The sequence below is a fragment of the Odontesthes bonariensis genome, chromosome 24 (genome assembly GCF_027942865.1).
Source record: "Odontesthes bonariensis isolate fOdoBon6 chromosome 24, fOdoBon6.hap1, whole genome shotgun sequence".
NCBI classification, from domain to species: domain Eukaryota; kingdom Metazoa; phylum Chordata; class Actinopteri; order Atheriniformes; family Atherinopsidae; genus Odontesthes; species Odontesthes bonariensis.
This window is the reverse complement of record NC_134529.1, coordinates 2,879,882-2,898,489: the sequence shown is the minus strand read 5'-3', so window position 1 is coordinate 2,898,489 and position 18,608 is coordinate 2,879,882. Positions and strand designations below refer to the sequence as shown.

Genomic DNA, 18,608 nt, shown 5'->3' with positions numbered 1-18,608 from the left:
GAAATGAGTCGGAAGTCGCAACGTTCTATTTTGAGGTACGGGCAGATAACGTGAAAAAACAATGGATTAAAAAAAATTTTTTTTTTAGCTAATTTCAAAGAATAGACATTAAAAAACAATCTCCCAAAGTTGTATAGTCCATATAATTGAGGAAAGGCACGTAAATTACAATTCAAGTTGACTTGCGTTAAAATTTAACAGGTTGAACAAATTCATCGACTCCTTTCCCGTTAACGTCTACCATTCCTATTACCTCTGAGGATTTCCCTTTACCTCTGAAACGTCTCTATCTCTGCTCGCTTCATAAAACCAATCAAAATGCTTAAAAATGTACACAAACAGTGACACAAAGGCCCACAATAGGCGGGAAGCCACGTTTCGAGTGACTGGTGCACGCGATTGGTCCAGCCATCACTCCTGTCAAACTAGCTATCTGTGTTGGTGTAGCCTAAACTAATCGTAGAAAGTCTCTCAATTTTCGTCATTGTCAAGAAAGTCATCGTCTTATATTACAATATTAGTATCGTGTAGTACTGTAGTATAGTGCAGTGTGTTGATCTGTGTTTTTGTTTAAAAATGTCATTCGCTAAAGAAAGTAGAGTCGCGAAAGCTTTAAACTCTCTTGTGGCGTCCAATTTTAGCTCTGCTGCTGGACAGCAAGACTTGGTAGCGCTAGTTACTGATTTTTTTACTGAGGTGATATCTTCTGAAGAAGAAAGTGACAGCGATGTCGAAGACTCGGATATGGAAAAGGAGCAAGAATTCGCCACTCATGTGGAAGATGACGATGAAGTCATTGAGCAACCTGTGACTGATATTAATGAGGTGACGAGGGCTATGTCGAGCTGTGAAGCAGTGTGTGTGTGGGAACAAAAATAAATATTTTCTAATCATTTGGGCTTCAGTCTGGTTTAATACCATTTTATATGTGTACAAATAACTTTGGTAAAATTAACCTTTAAGATAAAGAGTTTATCCCTTTAAATTCACAGGATATTGAAAGATATCAACAAAAAAACAGGCAAAAAACGCGATTTTCTCAGGTTTTCAATCGTAAAAAGAGGGTGGAAGATCATAAATCAAATGGCCATATTTTTAAAACCATCCAACGTATGACTTTGACTATGATATAATTTTAAAGCTTATTTCCATTCCTTTCTTTTGATACCAAAATCTCAATTTTGACATTTGGGTCACTGTGACTCATTTTGCTGGATCAGGTCACATATGTTGTTCTGGGGCTGTTATACAGATGGGTGCGACGATAAGACTCTGCATCGTGAAACCAGGACAGTGTGACGCTTTTAAGTATTTAAAGTCCAGGTTTGGGATCTGTTCTCTAAACTCTTTTTCACACAGAAGAGAAATAATTACTAGGGCTGGGCGAGTTAACTCGTTAATTATTTAACGCCGATAAATATTTTATCGCGCGTTAAAGCAGGTTTTATTATTTATTTTATTCTGTAAAAGTCTGTCGCTCACAGGCTTTTATTCTGTAAAAGTCTGCTGCTCACAGGCTTTTATTCTGTAAAAGTCTGCTGCTCACAGGCTTTTATTTTGTAAAAGTCTGTTGCTCACAGGCTTTTATTTTGTAAAAGTCTGTTGCTCACAGGCTTTTATTTTGTAAAAGTCTGTTGCTCACAGGCTTTTATTCTGTAAAAGTCTGCTGCTCACAGGCTTTTATTCTGTAAAAGTCTGCTGCTCACAGGCTTTTATTTTGTAAAAGTCTGTTGCTCACAGGCTTTTATTTTGTAAAAGTCTGCTGCTCACAGGCTTTTATTCTGTAAAAGTCTGCTGCTCACAGGCTTTTATTCTGTAAAAGTCTGTTGCTCACAGGCTTTTATTCTGTAAAAGTCTGCTGCTCACAGGCTTTTATTCTGTAAAAGTCTGTTGCTCACAGGCTTTTATTTTGTAAAAGTCTGCTGCTCACAGGCTTTTATTCTGTAAAAGTCTGTTGCTCACAGGCTTTTATTCTGTAAAAGTCTGTTGCTCACAGGCTTTTATTTTGTAAAAGTCTGCTGCTCACAGGCTTTTATTCTGTAAAAGTCTGCTGCTCACAGGCTCTTATTCTGTAAAAGTCTGCTGCTCACAGGCTTTTATTCTGTAAAAGTCTGTTGCTCACAGGCTTTTATTCTGTAAAAGTCTGTCGCTCACAGGCTTTTATTCTGTAAAAGTCTGCTGCTCACAGGCTTTTATTCTGTAAAAGTCTGTTGCTCACAGGCTTCTCAGCTTCTCCCCGGAGAGGAGCTGCTGATCTGTGGACAAACGGAGCTCTGAATGAGAGGCTGTCACACTTTGAGGAGAAAGGTTGCCGTGACAGCAGATGCTGATGAATATTAATCCGCTGTAAGGTGGCGGCATGTTTACACCTCGGCTCTGCGTGTCTCTGTCAGCTGACAGCTGAACAAACACAGGAAGTGAACCGTGTGATCCCGAACCAGGCGTCCACATCGGGTGTCTGCAGCTCAGAGTAAACAGGCAGCAGAAACACCCGGCAGGGGTTTCAGATGCTGACGTGCAAACTTTAAAACGCTGAAAACAAACACACTGACGGTGTGAACATGCGTGTGCGCGGCCTCAGAATGAGCCCACGGACTCCCACCGGTTGTCAAGTGGGTGCCAAAGTGTTTTGTTGAGCGTTTTTTATGTTGTTTTGGCAAGAAATGAGCAACACAAACAGGCCGAGAGTGAAAACAGCACACAGTGGGGTCACATGGCACTGAAAGGATCGGATTATTGGCTAAATTACCATCAGACTGAGTTATTAAGTGCATGTAGACACCTTAATCTGACTAAGAACTGGATCGGATGGGATTCAGACCCCGAGATAACTGGGTTAAAGTCACTCTAAACCTGCTTGTAGATGCTGAAGCACGTGGTGAATCAGACTTTGCGTTCTGCGCATGCTCCAGATGTTTTGTCGCTCCATTGGACAGATCAGCTGAATAGATATTGAGTAATATCTATTTCTCAATTTTACTAACACAAATGGCAAATAAAGTAAACTCACTCACCGAAGCACCATCACCTGCGTTGGTGGACATGGCTGAGCTGTCCAATGGAGCGTAACTGGATTGGCTGCCATTGGATGAATTGAGACAGGGATCGATTGCTTCTCCCTGTTTACCTGTTGAGTCTGGTTCTTTTTCCACTGAATTTTTTTCCATTGAATTTTTTGAAGTTGAATTTTTTTTACATTGATTTTTTTTTTTACATTGAATTTTTTTTACATTGAATTTTTTTTACATTGAATTTTATTTTACATTAAATTTTTTGAAGTTGAATTTTTTTCCATTGAATTTTTTTAAGTGGATTTTTTTACACTGAATTTTTTTTAAGTTGATTTTTTTTTACACTGAATTTTTTTAAGTTGAATTTTTTTTTACATTGAATTTTTTTAAGTTGAATTTTTTTCCACTGAATTTTTTTTGTTGAATTTTTTTTACATTGAATTTTTTGAAGTTGATTTTTTTTTACATTGAATTTTTTGAAGTTGAATTTTTTTCCACTGAATTTTTTTAAGTTGAATTTTTTTTACATTGAATTTTTTGAAGTTGAATTTTTTTTTACATTGAATTTTTTGAAGTTGAATTTTTTTCCACTGGATTTTTTTTTTATTTAATTTTTTGAAGTTGAATTTTTTCATTGAATTTTTTGAAGTTGAATTTTTTTTACATTTCTAATTTTTTTTACACTGATTTTTGTTTTTAGAAATTGATTTTTTTTTTTTTTTTTTTTTTTTTTACACTGTTGGTTTTTCAAATTCAAAGTCTGATTTTGATGCTGTAAAAATTCAATATTAGAAATTCGTATTCAAACTCTGATGGCACAGAAAAACTTCCATACTGGGTGTGTTGATGCTTCAGATTGGTCCGTTCTCTTTGTCCCTTAAAGAGACGGTCAGGATAAAAGTGCCGCCTCAGACCTTTTCAGAGTCGTGCTAACGAGTTTTCTTCTTCTTCTCCTGTGTTTGTCAGTGCACCATGATGAACCGGCTGGACATCGACCACCAGTTCCAGGCCCTGGTGACCCGGTCGGAGAACCTGCTGACCTCCATGCAGAACAAGAAGAAGGAGGAGGAGGAGCGCGAGCGTCTGCGGCACATCCAGGAGGAGATGGAGAAGGAGAAGAAGAGGAGGCAGGAGGAGGACCAGCGCCGCAAGCAGGAGGAGGACGACAGGCGACTGTAAGTTTCTGCCTCTTCACTGAGGCTCACATGTCAGACCTGAACAGAGATGGAGACCAGGCTGATTTAGGGGCCATTTTGTGAGTAAGATCAGGTCTCAGTTGGAGGGTTTGATACTTTATTTTAGTCTAGTGGCGGACCTGGCTAGATTTACCCCCCCCCACCACCAATACAGCAACATATTATATTATTTGTATGATTTTATTATACATAATCTTAAATACAAAAAGGTACAAAAAGAAACCACATGCAGCTTACAAAATACTAAAAAGTTATTCAAGTTATTTAATTTAGCATATAGCTCATAACAATAAAAAATAATCCACAGTCAGGACTTCTTGTTGTGTTGCAAACACAAACCAGACCAGGTTGCCTTTGGGTGAAATTAGCTGCATGACATGATGCCTCAATTCTAATTCTAGTTCAGCAAAACTAAATCAAACACAGTCGTGGCTAATAGCAACATGTTAGCAAGAGGCTAACAGATAGCCTATAGCCTACGTCACTGATAGAAATCTGCATCCCTTTATCTTCTGCCCGTTTCTCCTCTTCTCCTCTTCTTCTCTTTCTAAACGGGGCACCTGATGGCTTCTTTGGTCTTTCACCATGATGATGATCCATGATGACTCCACATTATTACCTTTGCTTTTCCCATTAAAGGGGAACTGCGGTATTTTCAACATTAAGCCTCTTTTCTTAGTCGTCTGCAATGTTTTAGAACCCCCCTCACCGCTTTTTTGATGTTTACTGCTGTCTTCGGTGGACGATCCTCTGTGGGGTCGACACTCGTTAATATAAAATGAATGAGCAGTTTATTCCTGAAGAGCTTTTTGCACTTTTAAAAGTTCTGAGGAGTCAGAGTCTGAGGTCCCTGCAGAGCTCCCAGCTGCCCGAAAGTTTGCTGTAACAGGAGAAGGAAACTTTGGTGGAACTAATGTCAGCGTCAGACTGTCTCAGAGACTGAACTAACTCTGGTTCTGCCTCAGATTCTGGGTTTATGTTCATGTTGGAACACGTTTCAGTGAATCTCTGCAGCTGTTACCATGGAAACATCTGCAGATATTCCCTTTAAAGCTGCTCAGAACTGAACTAACTCTGGTTCTGCCTCAGATTCTGGGTTTATGTTCATGTTGGAACACGTTTCAGTGAATCTCTGCAGCTGTTACCATGGAAACATCTGCAGATATTCCCTTTAAAGCTGCTCAGAACTGAACTAACTCTGGTTCTGCCTCAGATTCTGGGTTTATGTTCATGTTGGAACACGTTTCAGTGAATCTCTGCAGCTGTTACCATGGAAACATCTGCAGATATTCCCTTTAAAGCTGCTCAGAACTGAACTAACTCTGGTTCTGCCTCAGATTCTGGGTTTATGTTCATGTTGGAACATGTTTCAGTGAATCTCTGCAGCTGTTACCATGGAAACATCTGCAGATATTCACTTTAAAGCTGCTCAGAACTGAACTAACTCTGGTTCTGCCTCAGATTCTGGGTTTATGTTCATGTTGGAACATGTTTCAGTGAATCTCTGCAGCTGTTACCATGGAAACACCTGCAGATATTCACCTTAAAGCTGCTCAGAACTGAACTAACTCTGGTTCTGACTCAGATTCTGGGTTTATGTTCATGTTGGAACATGTTTCAGTGAATCTCTGCAGCTGTTACCATGGAAACATCTGCAGATATTCACTTTAAAGCTGCTCAGAGCTGAACTAACTCTGGTTCTGACTCAGATTCTGGGTTTATGTTCATGTTGGAACATGTTTCAGTGAATCTCTGCAGCTGTTACCATGGAAACATCTGCAGATATTCACTTTAAAGCTGCTCAGAACTGAACTAACTCTGGTTCTGACTCAGATTCTGGGTTCATGTTCATGTTGGAACATGTTTCAGTGAATCTCTGCAGCTGTTTCCATGGAAAGGTTTATTTCCAGGCTGCAGCAGACCTGTTCCTCCCTCACTCCACCGGCGCCGGCCACCTTTAACAGTGTCGAAGGTCTTTAAGAGGACTGATGGGAGCCATTGTGTTGGTCACAAACCGCTGCACGCTAATGTCAGACATTAGACTTGACAGCCCACATTTTATGGCTCACTTTCTCTCACTTTATGCTCCTCCTGTGGCAAGCTTTGAACTCCCATGTGAAGGTCAGAGAGCGGCGGCCATCAGAGCAGGAGGGGGTTGGTCACCTTTCTTCATACATCCAGAGCAGCTGTACTCCTCACATTATTCACAGCAGGGTGTTAAAGCCTCTCAGAGATTCAACTTCTGATCCTTTAAATTCCTCGAACGCTGCAGATCTCGATGCTCTCCTTTCTTTTGGCAGCAGGACAACGAGTTGTTCCTCCAGTCAGACCAAAATCCCTCCAGCTCCAGATATGGATAGTTACTCTAAGATGATAGTAACCGTTCAACCAGAACAAAGTAATGTGGGAACAATAGTGTTCATCTTTCAGAAAGGAGCAGCAATAACTCCTTAAAAGCTGGTGTACGTCACCTTCATTAGCTAAGCTGTTAGCATTAGCTGCTGCTAAAAGAGGAAATAACAGCAATAACTCCTTAGAAGGTAATCAGACAGTATGCAGAGTGTTTACCCACAATGCATTTCGCTCCTGCCCGAGCCGAAATCAGCCGGCCTGAAGCTGATTTCTCTTAAGCTCTAAACTCTGTAAACTTTAGCAACATTTGAAACATTTTCAGGTGAGAAAGTAGTCGTTTAGATCCCCAACGTGTTGAAAACCTGACAAAATACCGGCTGTTTACCATTTTGTTCCCACGAATTCGGTGCTACTAAAGCTAGCCGCAGTGAGCTAACGCACTTCCGTTTATTTTCACAAAATAAAATACCCGTTGCCTTTTATCATAGGGAAAGCCATTACCATACAATTGGTGCTTTTGTTTTGAAAACAGGAAGTGAACCTACCCTCGTTGTAGCTAGCTTGAAACTGCCGTTTTGACAGGAAATGACGATCGGCGACGTCACGTTACGTTGCATCTTGGGTAGTTTGAGTATGAGTAGTAACCTCATGATGCATACCCAACATTTCGGAGAATCTAGTATGCATCCGGGAACTTCTGCTTACTCAAACTCGCTTACTAACTCAAAAAGTTAGTAGGAGTAGTATGAGTAGTATGCGGTTTCGAGCACAGCCTTTGTTTCCACCTCCATCTGTTATTTACTTAGTCTCCTGAACTGAAACATTCTTCTCTCTTTGTGTCTTTTTTGTCTTGGCTGTCCTCAGGAAATCTGAGATGGAGCTGAAGAGGAGGCAGGAAGAGGAGGAGAGGAAGAAGAGGGAGGAGGAGGAGAGGCGGCTGCAGGTGGGTGTCTGTCGCTGCAGGCTCTGATGGCCTTTGTTGTTTTAACCCACCAGCTGTTTGCACATGGTGTTCGGGCTGGATTTGTACTCGCAGTGGTGACACACCACAACAAACGCAGCTCTGCTCATGACCTGAGTTGGCGGTTTTTTGGTGTTTTTTTTGTTCTGCTGAAGATCAGCAGATTCTGGGAGTCGAACAACGAGCTCCAGGCTACTGCACAGAGGTGGCTGTGCATATTAAACCCAACTTTTTCCTTTATCCCCAACTTTGGGAAACAGCTGCTCATCCAGAGCTGCCATGGTTGCTGATCCGTTAGTGATGGGAAGTTCGGCTCTGTATTTAGGATCTTTTGTAGCCTATATTTTACCTTAACTTTGCAAAAAAAAAATCATGGTTTATGTGTTGAAAACCCTTTTGCTTTCAGTGTTTTTATGAGAGACCTTAATTGCCTAATTCTGTGCATTTATTCTGTGACAAAACCACTCTTACATTTGTTTATTTCAATTTTATTACAATTCTATTCTATCTGTAAGGATTATTTTTTTTCTCCGTTATTCTTTTTCTTATTCTTTGCAAAAGTTGCTCGAAAACTCAGGAAGTTTTGCGAGCGCCACCTGCCAGTCGACAACATGAAAGAATTTAAGCTTTATATTTTTGGGAGTCGCTCATTGACTCTGTAGCGCCCCCTACGATGCTTAAAAATGGCCCCCGCATTGGGGTTAATTTTGCGTGGGACGACGAAATTCAGTACACTCATTCATCATGCCCAGACGCACAAAAAAGTCTCATGCCTCCATGGTCCCACGTCCACAGGAAGGCGGCCATTTTGGATGGAAAGTGAGTTTTCGTGCCATTTTGACCGATTCCACGCCTTGCACAAGATCGAACTTGTCCTAAAGATTTAATGCTACAGACTTCAAACTTGGCCAGGTTACTCTTAAGACATGGGGGGGGAAATCATTGGGCAACTTTTTCAAAACTTAAAGGGTTGTCGGGCGTGGCCACACATCAAAGTTTGATGACTCGCCATCACTCGCCAGAAAAAATGAAGTCTGCGAGTGCATAACCCTTCCACTGTCATCAGTGACACGGAGAAAGATGGCGGATGCTTCCTTTAATTTTAGCTGCTTTTAAAGCCGCTTTTAGCCTCAAAGATTCAGAAAATACGAGCTTTAAGTCCTCCGACTCACAGTTAAAAACATGCACACCAAGGAGATACTGTACATGTGAATCCTGGTGGTCTGACAGTAAATATGAAAGTGTGTTAAAATGTTAAAACGTGGGATGTTCAGTTCCAGAAATGTGGAACCTGAATTTACAATTTAATGAGTTTTGTGACATTTAACAGGCGAGGAGCAGATTCTTCCTTTAAATAAACGTTTTGTGTGCCAACTGAGGAGCTCGAAGGATTAACAAGGCGAACATGGAGAGAATGTGTGAGAAAGGACTTTATTTAATTAGCACCTGGCTGGTTGCCACCTCGAAAGATTAAATTAGTTGAGAAAACAAGAGCCACGCTCACTTTCTGTCTCTTGGAGAGGAAACGCTGCTTCCATTTTACAGCGAAAATGGATCTTAGGTGTCAGATATGAAATCAGAAGTAAAGTTTAGGCCTAAAATCTACTTCATCTGCTCAGGATGCATCATAGGCAAGGCAAGGCATCTTTATTTATATAGCACATTTCATACCACAGGCAACTCAATGTGCTTTACATAAAGACAAGGCATTTAAAAGAACAGCATAAAGCAGCAATTTAAAGAGAAAAAAAAGAATAAAAATTAAAAACACAGTTAAAAGCAATCAAAGAAGAGGAGAAAAAGAAAGATATAAACTCAACCATAAGCACACCGAAAGAGAAATGTTTTTAACCTGGATTTAAAAGTGCTTACAGTTGGGGCTGATTTCAGTTCTGCTGGTAGTTTGTTCCAGTTGTGTGCAGCATAACAGCTAAAAGCTGCTTCACCGGGTCCAGTTTGAACTCTGGGCTCCACTATCTGACCTGAGTCAGCAGATCTCAGAGCTCTGCTGGGTTTATACTCTACCAGCATGTCATTCATGTATTCTGGACCTGAACCATTCTGTGATTTGTAGACGAGTAGCAGAACTTTAAAATCTATTCTGTATCTGACCGGGAGCCGATGTAAAGACTTGAGAACTGGAGTGATGTGATCTCTTTGTTCTGGTTAAAACTCGGGCTGCAGCGTTCTGAATGAGCTGCAGCTGTTTGAGACTCTTTTGGGGGAGTCCAGTCAGAACACCGTTACAGTAGTCCAGTCTGCTGGAGATGAAAGCATGAATCAGCTTCTCCTGATCTGTTTGGGACATGAAACCCTTAATTCTGGATATGTTTTTAAGTTGATAAAAGGCTGATTTGGTGACTGATTTGATATGATTGTTGAAGGTCAGGTCTGAGTCTTTAGTTTCTAGAGACAGTGACTCAAGATGTTTACTGACAGCAAACCTCTTCTCTTTGTTGCCAAACACAATGACCTCAGTTTTTTCTTGATTTAACTGAAGGAAATTTTGGTTCATTCACTTTTTGACTTGCTCTAAGCAGTCGCACAATGACTCTATAGGACTGCAGTCATCTGGAGACAGTGCCAGATATATCTGTGTGTCATCTGCATAGCTGTGGTAGTTGACTTTAGAGTTCTTCAGAATTTGACCCAGAGGCAGCATGTATAGGGTGAACAGAAGGGGTCCAAGAACTGACCCCTGAGGAACTCCACATGTCATAGCCACTCGATCAGATTGATTACTTCCAATAGTCACAAAATAACTCCGCTCCTCCAAGTAGGACCTGAACCATTCTAGGACTGTCCCGCTGAGTCCTGCCCAGGTTTCCAACCTGTTCAGCAGTATACTGTGATCCACAGTGTCAAATGCAGCACTGAGATCCAACAATACCAGAACTGACACCTTGCCTGAGTCAGTGTTCAACCTTATGTCATTTAACACTTTAATAAGAGCCGTTTCTGTACTGTGGTGAGGTCGGAAGCCTGACTGAAATTTGTCAAGGAGTCCACTGGAGTTCAAGAAGTTACTGAGTTGATTAAAAACCACTTTCTCAACAATCTTGGCTATAAAAGGAAGATTTGAGATGGGTCTGTAGTTGGTTAAAATGGAAGCATCCAATGTTGTCTTTTTTTAGGAGTGGCTTGATGGCAGCTACTTTTAAGGGTTTAGGAAACGTGCCTGATTGAAGTGAGCAGTTTATTATTTGCTGCAAATCTGTTTGGACAGAGCTTACAATAGTTTTAAAGAAGTCAGATGGCATTGTGTCAAGACAGGATGTCGATGGTTTAAGATGCTGGACTGTAGCACTTTTGCCATCAGATTGGCATGGCTGTTTGATGGTTTTCCATCAAACAGGACGATTCTAGCGAAATAAAATGACATCACAATGAACGTGGTGATGCGCATTATTCTGACTCGACCAGATGATTTTCCATTACAAAAGTGACGAATTGTAGCGAATTAGAATGCTCGGTAGCGGGAATTTAATTGCTCGCGCTGTTATTGTCAGCCTCCCGGAATAGTAACAGTTGCTATAACTTTCAAGGCTACGTACCTTTTCACCACCGGCTTTCGTTTTATTTATTAGGCTAGTTACTTATTTAGGGTTATGGACCGTAGGATAGGACTAAACATGCTGCTAGTTCTTCCCATCCAGGGCCGAAACAACGTCGACCTCCCGAATTGTGTTTAAAAAAAGCAGAGTCTCTGCTCTCAGTTATTTCTTTTATCATCGGACATTGTTGTTACTAGTTGTTGCTGCTGTTTTGATACCGACAGGATAGGTGAAATGGGGCGGCTGAGCGGCTCAACAACAACATTCGAATCCTCGCGCTTTACCAATACCATCTGCGCATGCGTGGCTAGTCTGAATCGCATTAACCTTTTCCATCACTTCTGTAGCGATACAACTTAGCCCTGAACCACCTATTTCGAGCGAATTGATTTAATGCGACAAAACAGGCGTTCTAGCGATTTAACCGTTTTTCCATCACATGTATCGCACTAACTTCTTGATGCGCATCAAATTAAAGCGAATCATGTCGTTGATGGAAAAAGGGCTTATTTCTTCTATGGTTTTTTGTTCAACTGTATTGAATTCTGACATCATAGATGATCGACTCCTAGGTGGTTTTAAGGATTGCGTCATTTTATTATTTTGCTCATTTAAGTTGATATTTAGCCTTATAGATTTGATTTTTTTTCATTGAAAAAAACAAGCAAACTCATTGCATTTTTCTGTGGAACAGAGTGCTGAAACTATCTGTTTTGGGGGGATTGTCAGCTTATTAACCATAGCAAACAGAGCACGAGTGTTGTTGATGTTCTTATTAACCTTTTTAGATAAGTGTTGCTGTCTAAAAAATCTAAAATTACAAAGACTTTGTTTGTAGAGGTCATGGTGAATTTGAAGTTTAGTTTTTCGCCATTTACGCTCTGCTTTCCTGCATTCTGTTTTCAAGGCCTTTACCATCATAGTGTTCCTCCATGGTGTTCGCTTTCTGCTCAAGATCATCTTATTTTTAACAGGTGCAACAGTATCCATGACATTTGAGATTTTCAAGTTAAAGTTATCTAAGAGTTCATCAACTGTCTCTGTACTCGCAGTTGATGACATAGCTATAACTTCCATAAACTTAGCACTGCTATTCTCATTTATGTACCTTTTTCTAACAGACACACGGGTTAACTGAATGTTTGGAGTTAACTGTAAGTCAGAGAACACACAGAAATGATCAGAGAGCGCCAAGTCCTTGATATCAACAGAAGAAATGTCAACACCTTTAGAGATAACCAGATCCAGTGTGTGGCCTCGAGTATGTGTGGGTCCGTTCACATGTTGAAGGAGGCCAAAAGTGTCAACTAGAGAGCAGAGTTATTTGGCATTAGTGTCCATGTTATTGTCCATGTGAATGTTAAAATCAGTTAATCAGTTAAATCAGCCAACAGAAACAGAGAGAGTCTTTAAACCTCTTACTTCTGACACAACACTCCCACACACCCTCAAACTAGCTGCCTTTTTAAATTAAAAACGTCTCCCTGAAGCAGTTTGATTCCCTAAAAAGATGCTTCAGACTCTCTCCGCTGATGAAAAGCAAACAACTTAATAGACTGAGTTTAACTGGCCTGCATTCGCCTGCCGGACGAATCATGAACACCATGAAACTTCTGAACTTTAACAGGGACAGAAGGCAGTCGGGCAGAAACACTTCTGCATCAGAACTGTGAGGATCTGTTCTGAATTCCTTTGCATTGTTGGTAAAATCATGTAAAAATATGTTTCCAACAGCAGCTCTAAACACAGAGAAACTGTTCTTCCAGTCTGGGTTCCAACCACAGAGAGCCTCCAGTTAAAGTGATAAAGCAGAAACGGCAGCAACGTTTCAGACTCTGTGTGACTGGGTCGACCTTGACTTATTGCTCCTGGTTAACTCTAGGACTTTACTGGTTTGAAACTTACTTCAAAGACAGAATACTTTGTGCCTGTTGGTAAAAAAAAAATGGCACCAGGAGTTCCTCAGGGATCCATTCTGGGGCCTCTTGTATTCAACAGAGTTGGACTAAACATGGAGAAGCTGCTTTTAGTTTCTATGGATCATAAACTCCTGAAGACTTTCCTGTTCACCACTTCATTTAATAACAGATTTAATTTAATTGACTTTGATTAATAAGTTTTACTTTTGTAAATATAGTTTTTAATACTATTGTTTCACGTAAAGCACCACCTTGTGAGTGTGCTACATCAACAGATTTGCCTCGCCTTTTTTTTTTACTTTAAACTGTTAAACGATCAAATTTGAAGCTTTAAAAACGAAGTCGGAGTAAAAAGGAAAGCGTTGATGCATTATTGAAAACCAAGGAGAAAGGAGGCCTGTTTCCTCACCATGAATCTGATGTAAGGAGCAGAAAACCCTGCGTTCTACATGCCCTTCAGCAGCTGTTTGGCATGTGAAAGGTGTAGAAGAAGCAGCATTAATCATCCGGTGCAGCTCCATCCCTCCATCCCTCCATCCCTCGCTTCGTCTTTAATGAGCAGGAGGGAGGAGATGACCGCCCTCCGGCTTCCACAGAGAGTCCACAGATGATCTTTATTATTTTCCCCTATAGTCACTTTAAACGCTGTGGGACCAAAACGTGAAACAGTATCATCACACAAGCACGTCGTGCTGGACTGAAGCCAGTTCACGAGCTCTGTCACGGAACGAATTAAACTCATAACTCAACATATCACTGTGTTGGGTTAATGTGGGGGGGGCATATCATTGTTGGTTTTCAGTAAATGTAATCAACACACTTCGTAAGGATTTCATACTAGACTGCAGAGATGGGACCGAGTCACACATGTGCAAGTCTCAAGTAATTTTTTTGTGGTCAAAGTCACCTTATTATTGCAATTTCACCTGCAGAATCTGATCTTAATAAAGTGAAAACACAAAGATATAAGTAACTGTCAGTAAACATCATTGGCCAATGTGTCCAACCTGTCCACCCCGTATCATATCAAGCTAACGTTAGCTAACTAACGTTAGCTGTTCGTCTTTTGCCGTCAAAATGGTAATTATTTTTAATTAATTTATTAATTTTATATTCAAACTGAAAACATGAACTGAATAACACTCAAGTCAATCAAGTCATCGTGTCTCAAGTCAAGTCCCGAGTCTTTAACTTCCAAGTCCGAGTCGAGTCTCAAGTCTTTTATTTTTTGTCAAGTCAAGTCACAAGTCATCAAAACAGCGACTCGAGTCCCCATCTCTGCTAGACTGTAACTTTAGATGAAACTGATATAATCTTTGGGCATTTGTTACAATGTCCATGAAGCTTGTTTGTTATTATAAAGGTCTAAAAGTATATGAGGTTTAACCAGGCTGTCTTATTTTGTATAGGGACAGATAACAGTGAAAAGAATGAGGAAATATTGCAGACTTCTAATAAAGAAGCACAAGTCAGACCCAGATCAGTTAAATGCATCTCCAGTTTATAGAAGTGGAGCCTCACTTTGCCCAGATTGTTAATGTAAAGAGGGGGGTGAGTATGTCCTGCTGGTGAATATTGTGATCACAATAGTGTGAGAGGTTGAGAGATATGTAGCTCTGCATCATTTTAGTTGTTTTTCTGTAGACATCAATAACAACTGGCCAGACCTGTGGACTGACAAACAAAACGAAGAATTTAAATCCAAGTTTTGTTGAATGATTTAAAACAAAGCATTCATCCAAGAAAATTATATTCAATATTTTTCAGTGATATTTATATTCTGTATATCTAACAAAGTATGCTGGATTAGTGTTCAGCTATTGAAAAGTAAATAGTTAGTTTCAATGTTACGACAGTGCACTTTTGAGTTTATCTGATTGGTTTTGATGTTTGGAAGGGAATGATTTTTGGTGAAATATGAACAAGGATGCATTGTCAACTTCAGATTTTAAGTATTTTATTAAAATAAATGCTGAAAAATGACCTGAAACACCATGTTTGCCTCATGTTGAATATATTTTACATTCATGCAGGCTGCTTGTGTGACCAGAAACGCCTACAAACTGATCAAGTCATGATAGTTTTGTAATAGTGAGTAAAAACTACTGACAGATTTTTGGGTAAACTAAATAGAGTAGTTTTACATGTCACTCTATCTAAACAGTGCATTTTTCTTGACTTTTTTTTTTTTTTGTTTGTTTGTTTGATGATTTTTTTCAGACAGATGCAAAAAACTAACTGTTACATTATTACAGTTATATGGTAAGAATAGCAAACAATGAATTCTTTTTCAGTATCTGCCCAGTCTTTTTTTTTTTTCTTTACAAACAAACATAAATAAAACAAAAAAACAAAACTACAGTCCAGCAACAACATACACATCAAGCCAGACTTACAACACAAAACCTAGATCAACAAAACAAAAACACAACACCCTAGGAAGTCTACATAGCATACATATCCTGTACCTGAAAAAATAAAATCTATATATATAGATATAAATCTCCAAAACTCTGAATTACACAGATTATATTTATTTTTAATTTCATCAAAGGATCTGAATCCAACATTTCCCATCACATCCTCAAGAATGTGAATACCAGACCTAATCCATTTATCCCAAAAGAAACTCTTCTTATCTATTAATTTTCTGGACTTCTTAAAAAAAAAAAAAAGGGGGGGCAAAATTGAGAGTATACCCACTTATCCAGGGACCACTGGTGATAACGATGTGTACGGAGCAGCTCCAACAGTGTTTATGACTGGGCTCGTTGTGCTGCTGCATCCCTGATGGGGATCCTGCCCCAGTGGGTTATTAAACATCCCCAGAGGTTGGATGTTGTGCTGGGATCCCTTTCTTTATTTCCGGTGTGTTTGTTTGTGTTCAGGTGGAGATGGAGGTGCAGCTGCTGGCGGAGCGGGAGGAGGAGGTGTCCCGTCAGGCCGTCCTGGAGCAGGAGAGGAGGGACCGGGAGCTGGCGCTGAGGATCGCCCAGAGCGAGTCGGAGCTCATCCCCGAGGAGGCGCAGAGCGACTCGGGCCTGCGCAGGTAACGGCGTCCTCTGTGTAAACAGGAAGTGTTTGTCACCGTGGCAACCGGAGAGAGGGAGGATTGTTTTTTCATGTCTCGACAAGCTTTTGTCTCGTCCGGCTCATGGAGGTCTGAAGGACTCAGAGAGAGGCTTTTGTTCCACCAACAATCAGTGAGTAAAGCTTTGTGTCTCATTAGAGCAGCGTAAACACCCGGAACTTTAATGAGGCGGTTGCTAAGTATTTAAACAGAATTATTCTGATATGAAGCTGAGTTACGACGGTCACCCAAAAAGGTTCCTCAGAGCCAGCCGTGATTGGATTAAAGCCATGTGGAGGATGATGATGTTGTAAGAGGAGATTTATTTTGGTGAGAAAACACATTCAGTAGATTGCCTTATTTTGCATTGTTCATTATTTTGAGTCCACATAGTTTATCTAATTGTTTCTACATTTATAAATATCATATTCTGCTGCTTAAGTGTCATCTGGAACTATATAACATGGCGCATTTTACATGCAGGTAATGTGAGTGATGAGTAAGATTGGCGGAGTGATATGTAAGAGGTGAGAGTTGAGGTTTTTGTGTTTTGGTTGGACATTAAAGTGGATCGAGTTATACGGACGAAGTTGTCCTCGTGCTCTGACTTTACCCACAGCTCCTCCGATAATTCAAACATCTAATACCCGGTCTTACGATGTCACCTGCATCCCGTCTACAGGTAAAAAAAAAAGCTTGAATAATGAGAACACGGCGCTCTGCGACACACGCAGGTTCACAACATATTGGCAGAGGCTCGAAATAGGCATAATGGCAGGGTGTACGATTTCTCCATTAGCATTTACAATGGCAATGGAGTTAATTATTAGAGCTTCCAGGTGGGTTGTAGGAGGAGAGAGACGTCAGGATGGCATGCGACTTTCACCAATTAGAGCATACATGGATGATGTAACGTTGGTGACTACAACAGTGCCGTATGAAGAGAATACTGGAGAGACTTAATAAACATCTAAAGTGGGCTGGTATGAAAATCAAACCTACTAAGTCTAGAAGTATCTCAATAATTAGAGGGAAATTAAGTGATAGAAAGTTTGTAATAGATGAAGAAAGTATTCCAATAATTAGGGAAAAGGCAGTAAAGAGTTTAGGCGGGTGGTACCAGGCAGACATGAATGATGGGCGGTGCAGTTTGGGAAAGATGTTGCTGAGGGACTGGATAGAATTGATAAATCAGAACTTTGCAGGAAAGTTGAAGCTGTGGTGTTTGGAAGTTTAGAATTCGGCGCTACTAAAGCTAGCCGCAGTGAGCAACATACTTCCGGTTATTTTCACAAAATAAAATACCCGTTGCCTTTTATCATAGGGAAAGCCATTACCATACAATTGGTGCTTTTGTTTTGAAAACAGGAAGTGAATTACCCTCGTTGTAGCTAGCTTGAAACTGCCAGGAAGTGACAGGAAGTGACGATCGGCGACGTCACGCTACGTTGCATCTTGGGTAGTTTGAGTATGAGTAGTAACCTCATGATGCATACCCAACATTTCAGAGAATCTAGTATGCATCCGGGAACTTCTCGCTTACTCAAACTCGCATACTAACTAAAAAAGTTAGTATGAGTAGTAGGAGAAGTATGCGGTTTCGATCACAACCTATGTGAGCCTTTTGAAACCAGGCGGCCATTTTGAGTGAGGTGTATGGCTTTGTCTTTGCTGGCATTTTCAGTGATTGTAGGACTGTTTAGGTGAGTTTGTCTGCTGAATCTGCTCGTGTGTCTTGTTCTGCCTCCACCTCTGGCACCCTCTATACTTTCATTACCCCCTACCCGAACCAGGGTTTGCATCCCCACCCCGCTGTGACTGGTGTGCAGTTGGTGAGAGGCTGGGGTAGCTGGTGGTTATGTAAAGAAAAGATGGTTGTTGTGGTGTGAGGGGCAGTGTTGGCTGGCATTAGGGGGGTGACTCTGGGACGCCAGGGATCACTCTCTAGCCTCCTGGAGGTGTCGTGGGCCCAACTAGACGAAACTCTGATGAAAGGAGGTTCCCACCTGATGACCCCAATGACATGTTGGTCAGCACTGCTCACTGATCTATATAATAGGGAAATATTCACTGAGTCTGGTCCATGTTTTGTTTCTTTAGCACAAGTTTCTTGTGTTTACCTTAAATGCTGATCGGAGTCCTGTGGAAACCTGCTCTGCCTCCGACGTCAGTCTGTGTTCGAGATGTTAAATTCTGACTATTTCCATCCTGCAGACCTCTCTGAGCTCGATGAAATAAAAGTTCTGATCATCTCCTAAAGTTTGGATCCCTGAAAACACGGAGTTCAGCTTCTTCGACCCGAAGAAGAGCCGCCACCTCCACCTGATCCTGTTTTAATCATGTTCTTCTTCTTTGTTTTTCTTTTTCGTCCTCCCAGTAACGGCTCCTCAGTTCCATCGTCCCCAGAGAGAGCAGCGTAAGACTCGGCGATCTAACCTTTTTAATTTAACACCTTGAATCCCACCTGCCCCTCTGACCTTTTAAAATAACACCCCCCCCCCCCCTGCATGCTGTAACAATCTGCCAGCCTCTCATCACCCGAAGC

General features: G+C 40.8%; 1 protein-coding gene across 6 annotated transcripts in view; it reads left to right on the top strand.

Moving 5' to 3' along the window:
* The window catches only part of LOC142375526 (unconventional myosin-VI-like), a 145,038-nt gene that overhangs the window by 106,434 nt on the left and 19,996 nt on the right, over window positions 1-18,608 (top strand). For 3 of the 6 annotated variants that reach the window (XM_075459574.1, XM_075459572.1, XM_075459571.1), the window contains exons 26-29: window positions 3,978-4,186; window positions 7,424-7,502; window positions 15,882-16,042; window positions 18,441-18,479. In XM_075459574.1, the coding sequence (XP_075315689.1) occupies window positions 3,978-4,186; window positions 7,424-7,502; window positions 15,882-16,042; window positions 18,441-18,479 (488 nt within the window). The remainder of the gene's footprint in view (window positions 1-3,977; window positions 4,187-7,423; window positions 7,503-15,881; window positions 16,043-18,440; window positions 18,480-18,608) is intronic. The other 3 variants (XM_075459576.1, XM_075459575.1, XM_075459573.1) reach the window with 1 other exon arrangement.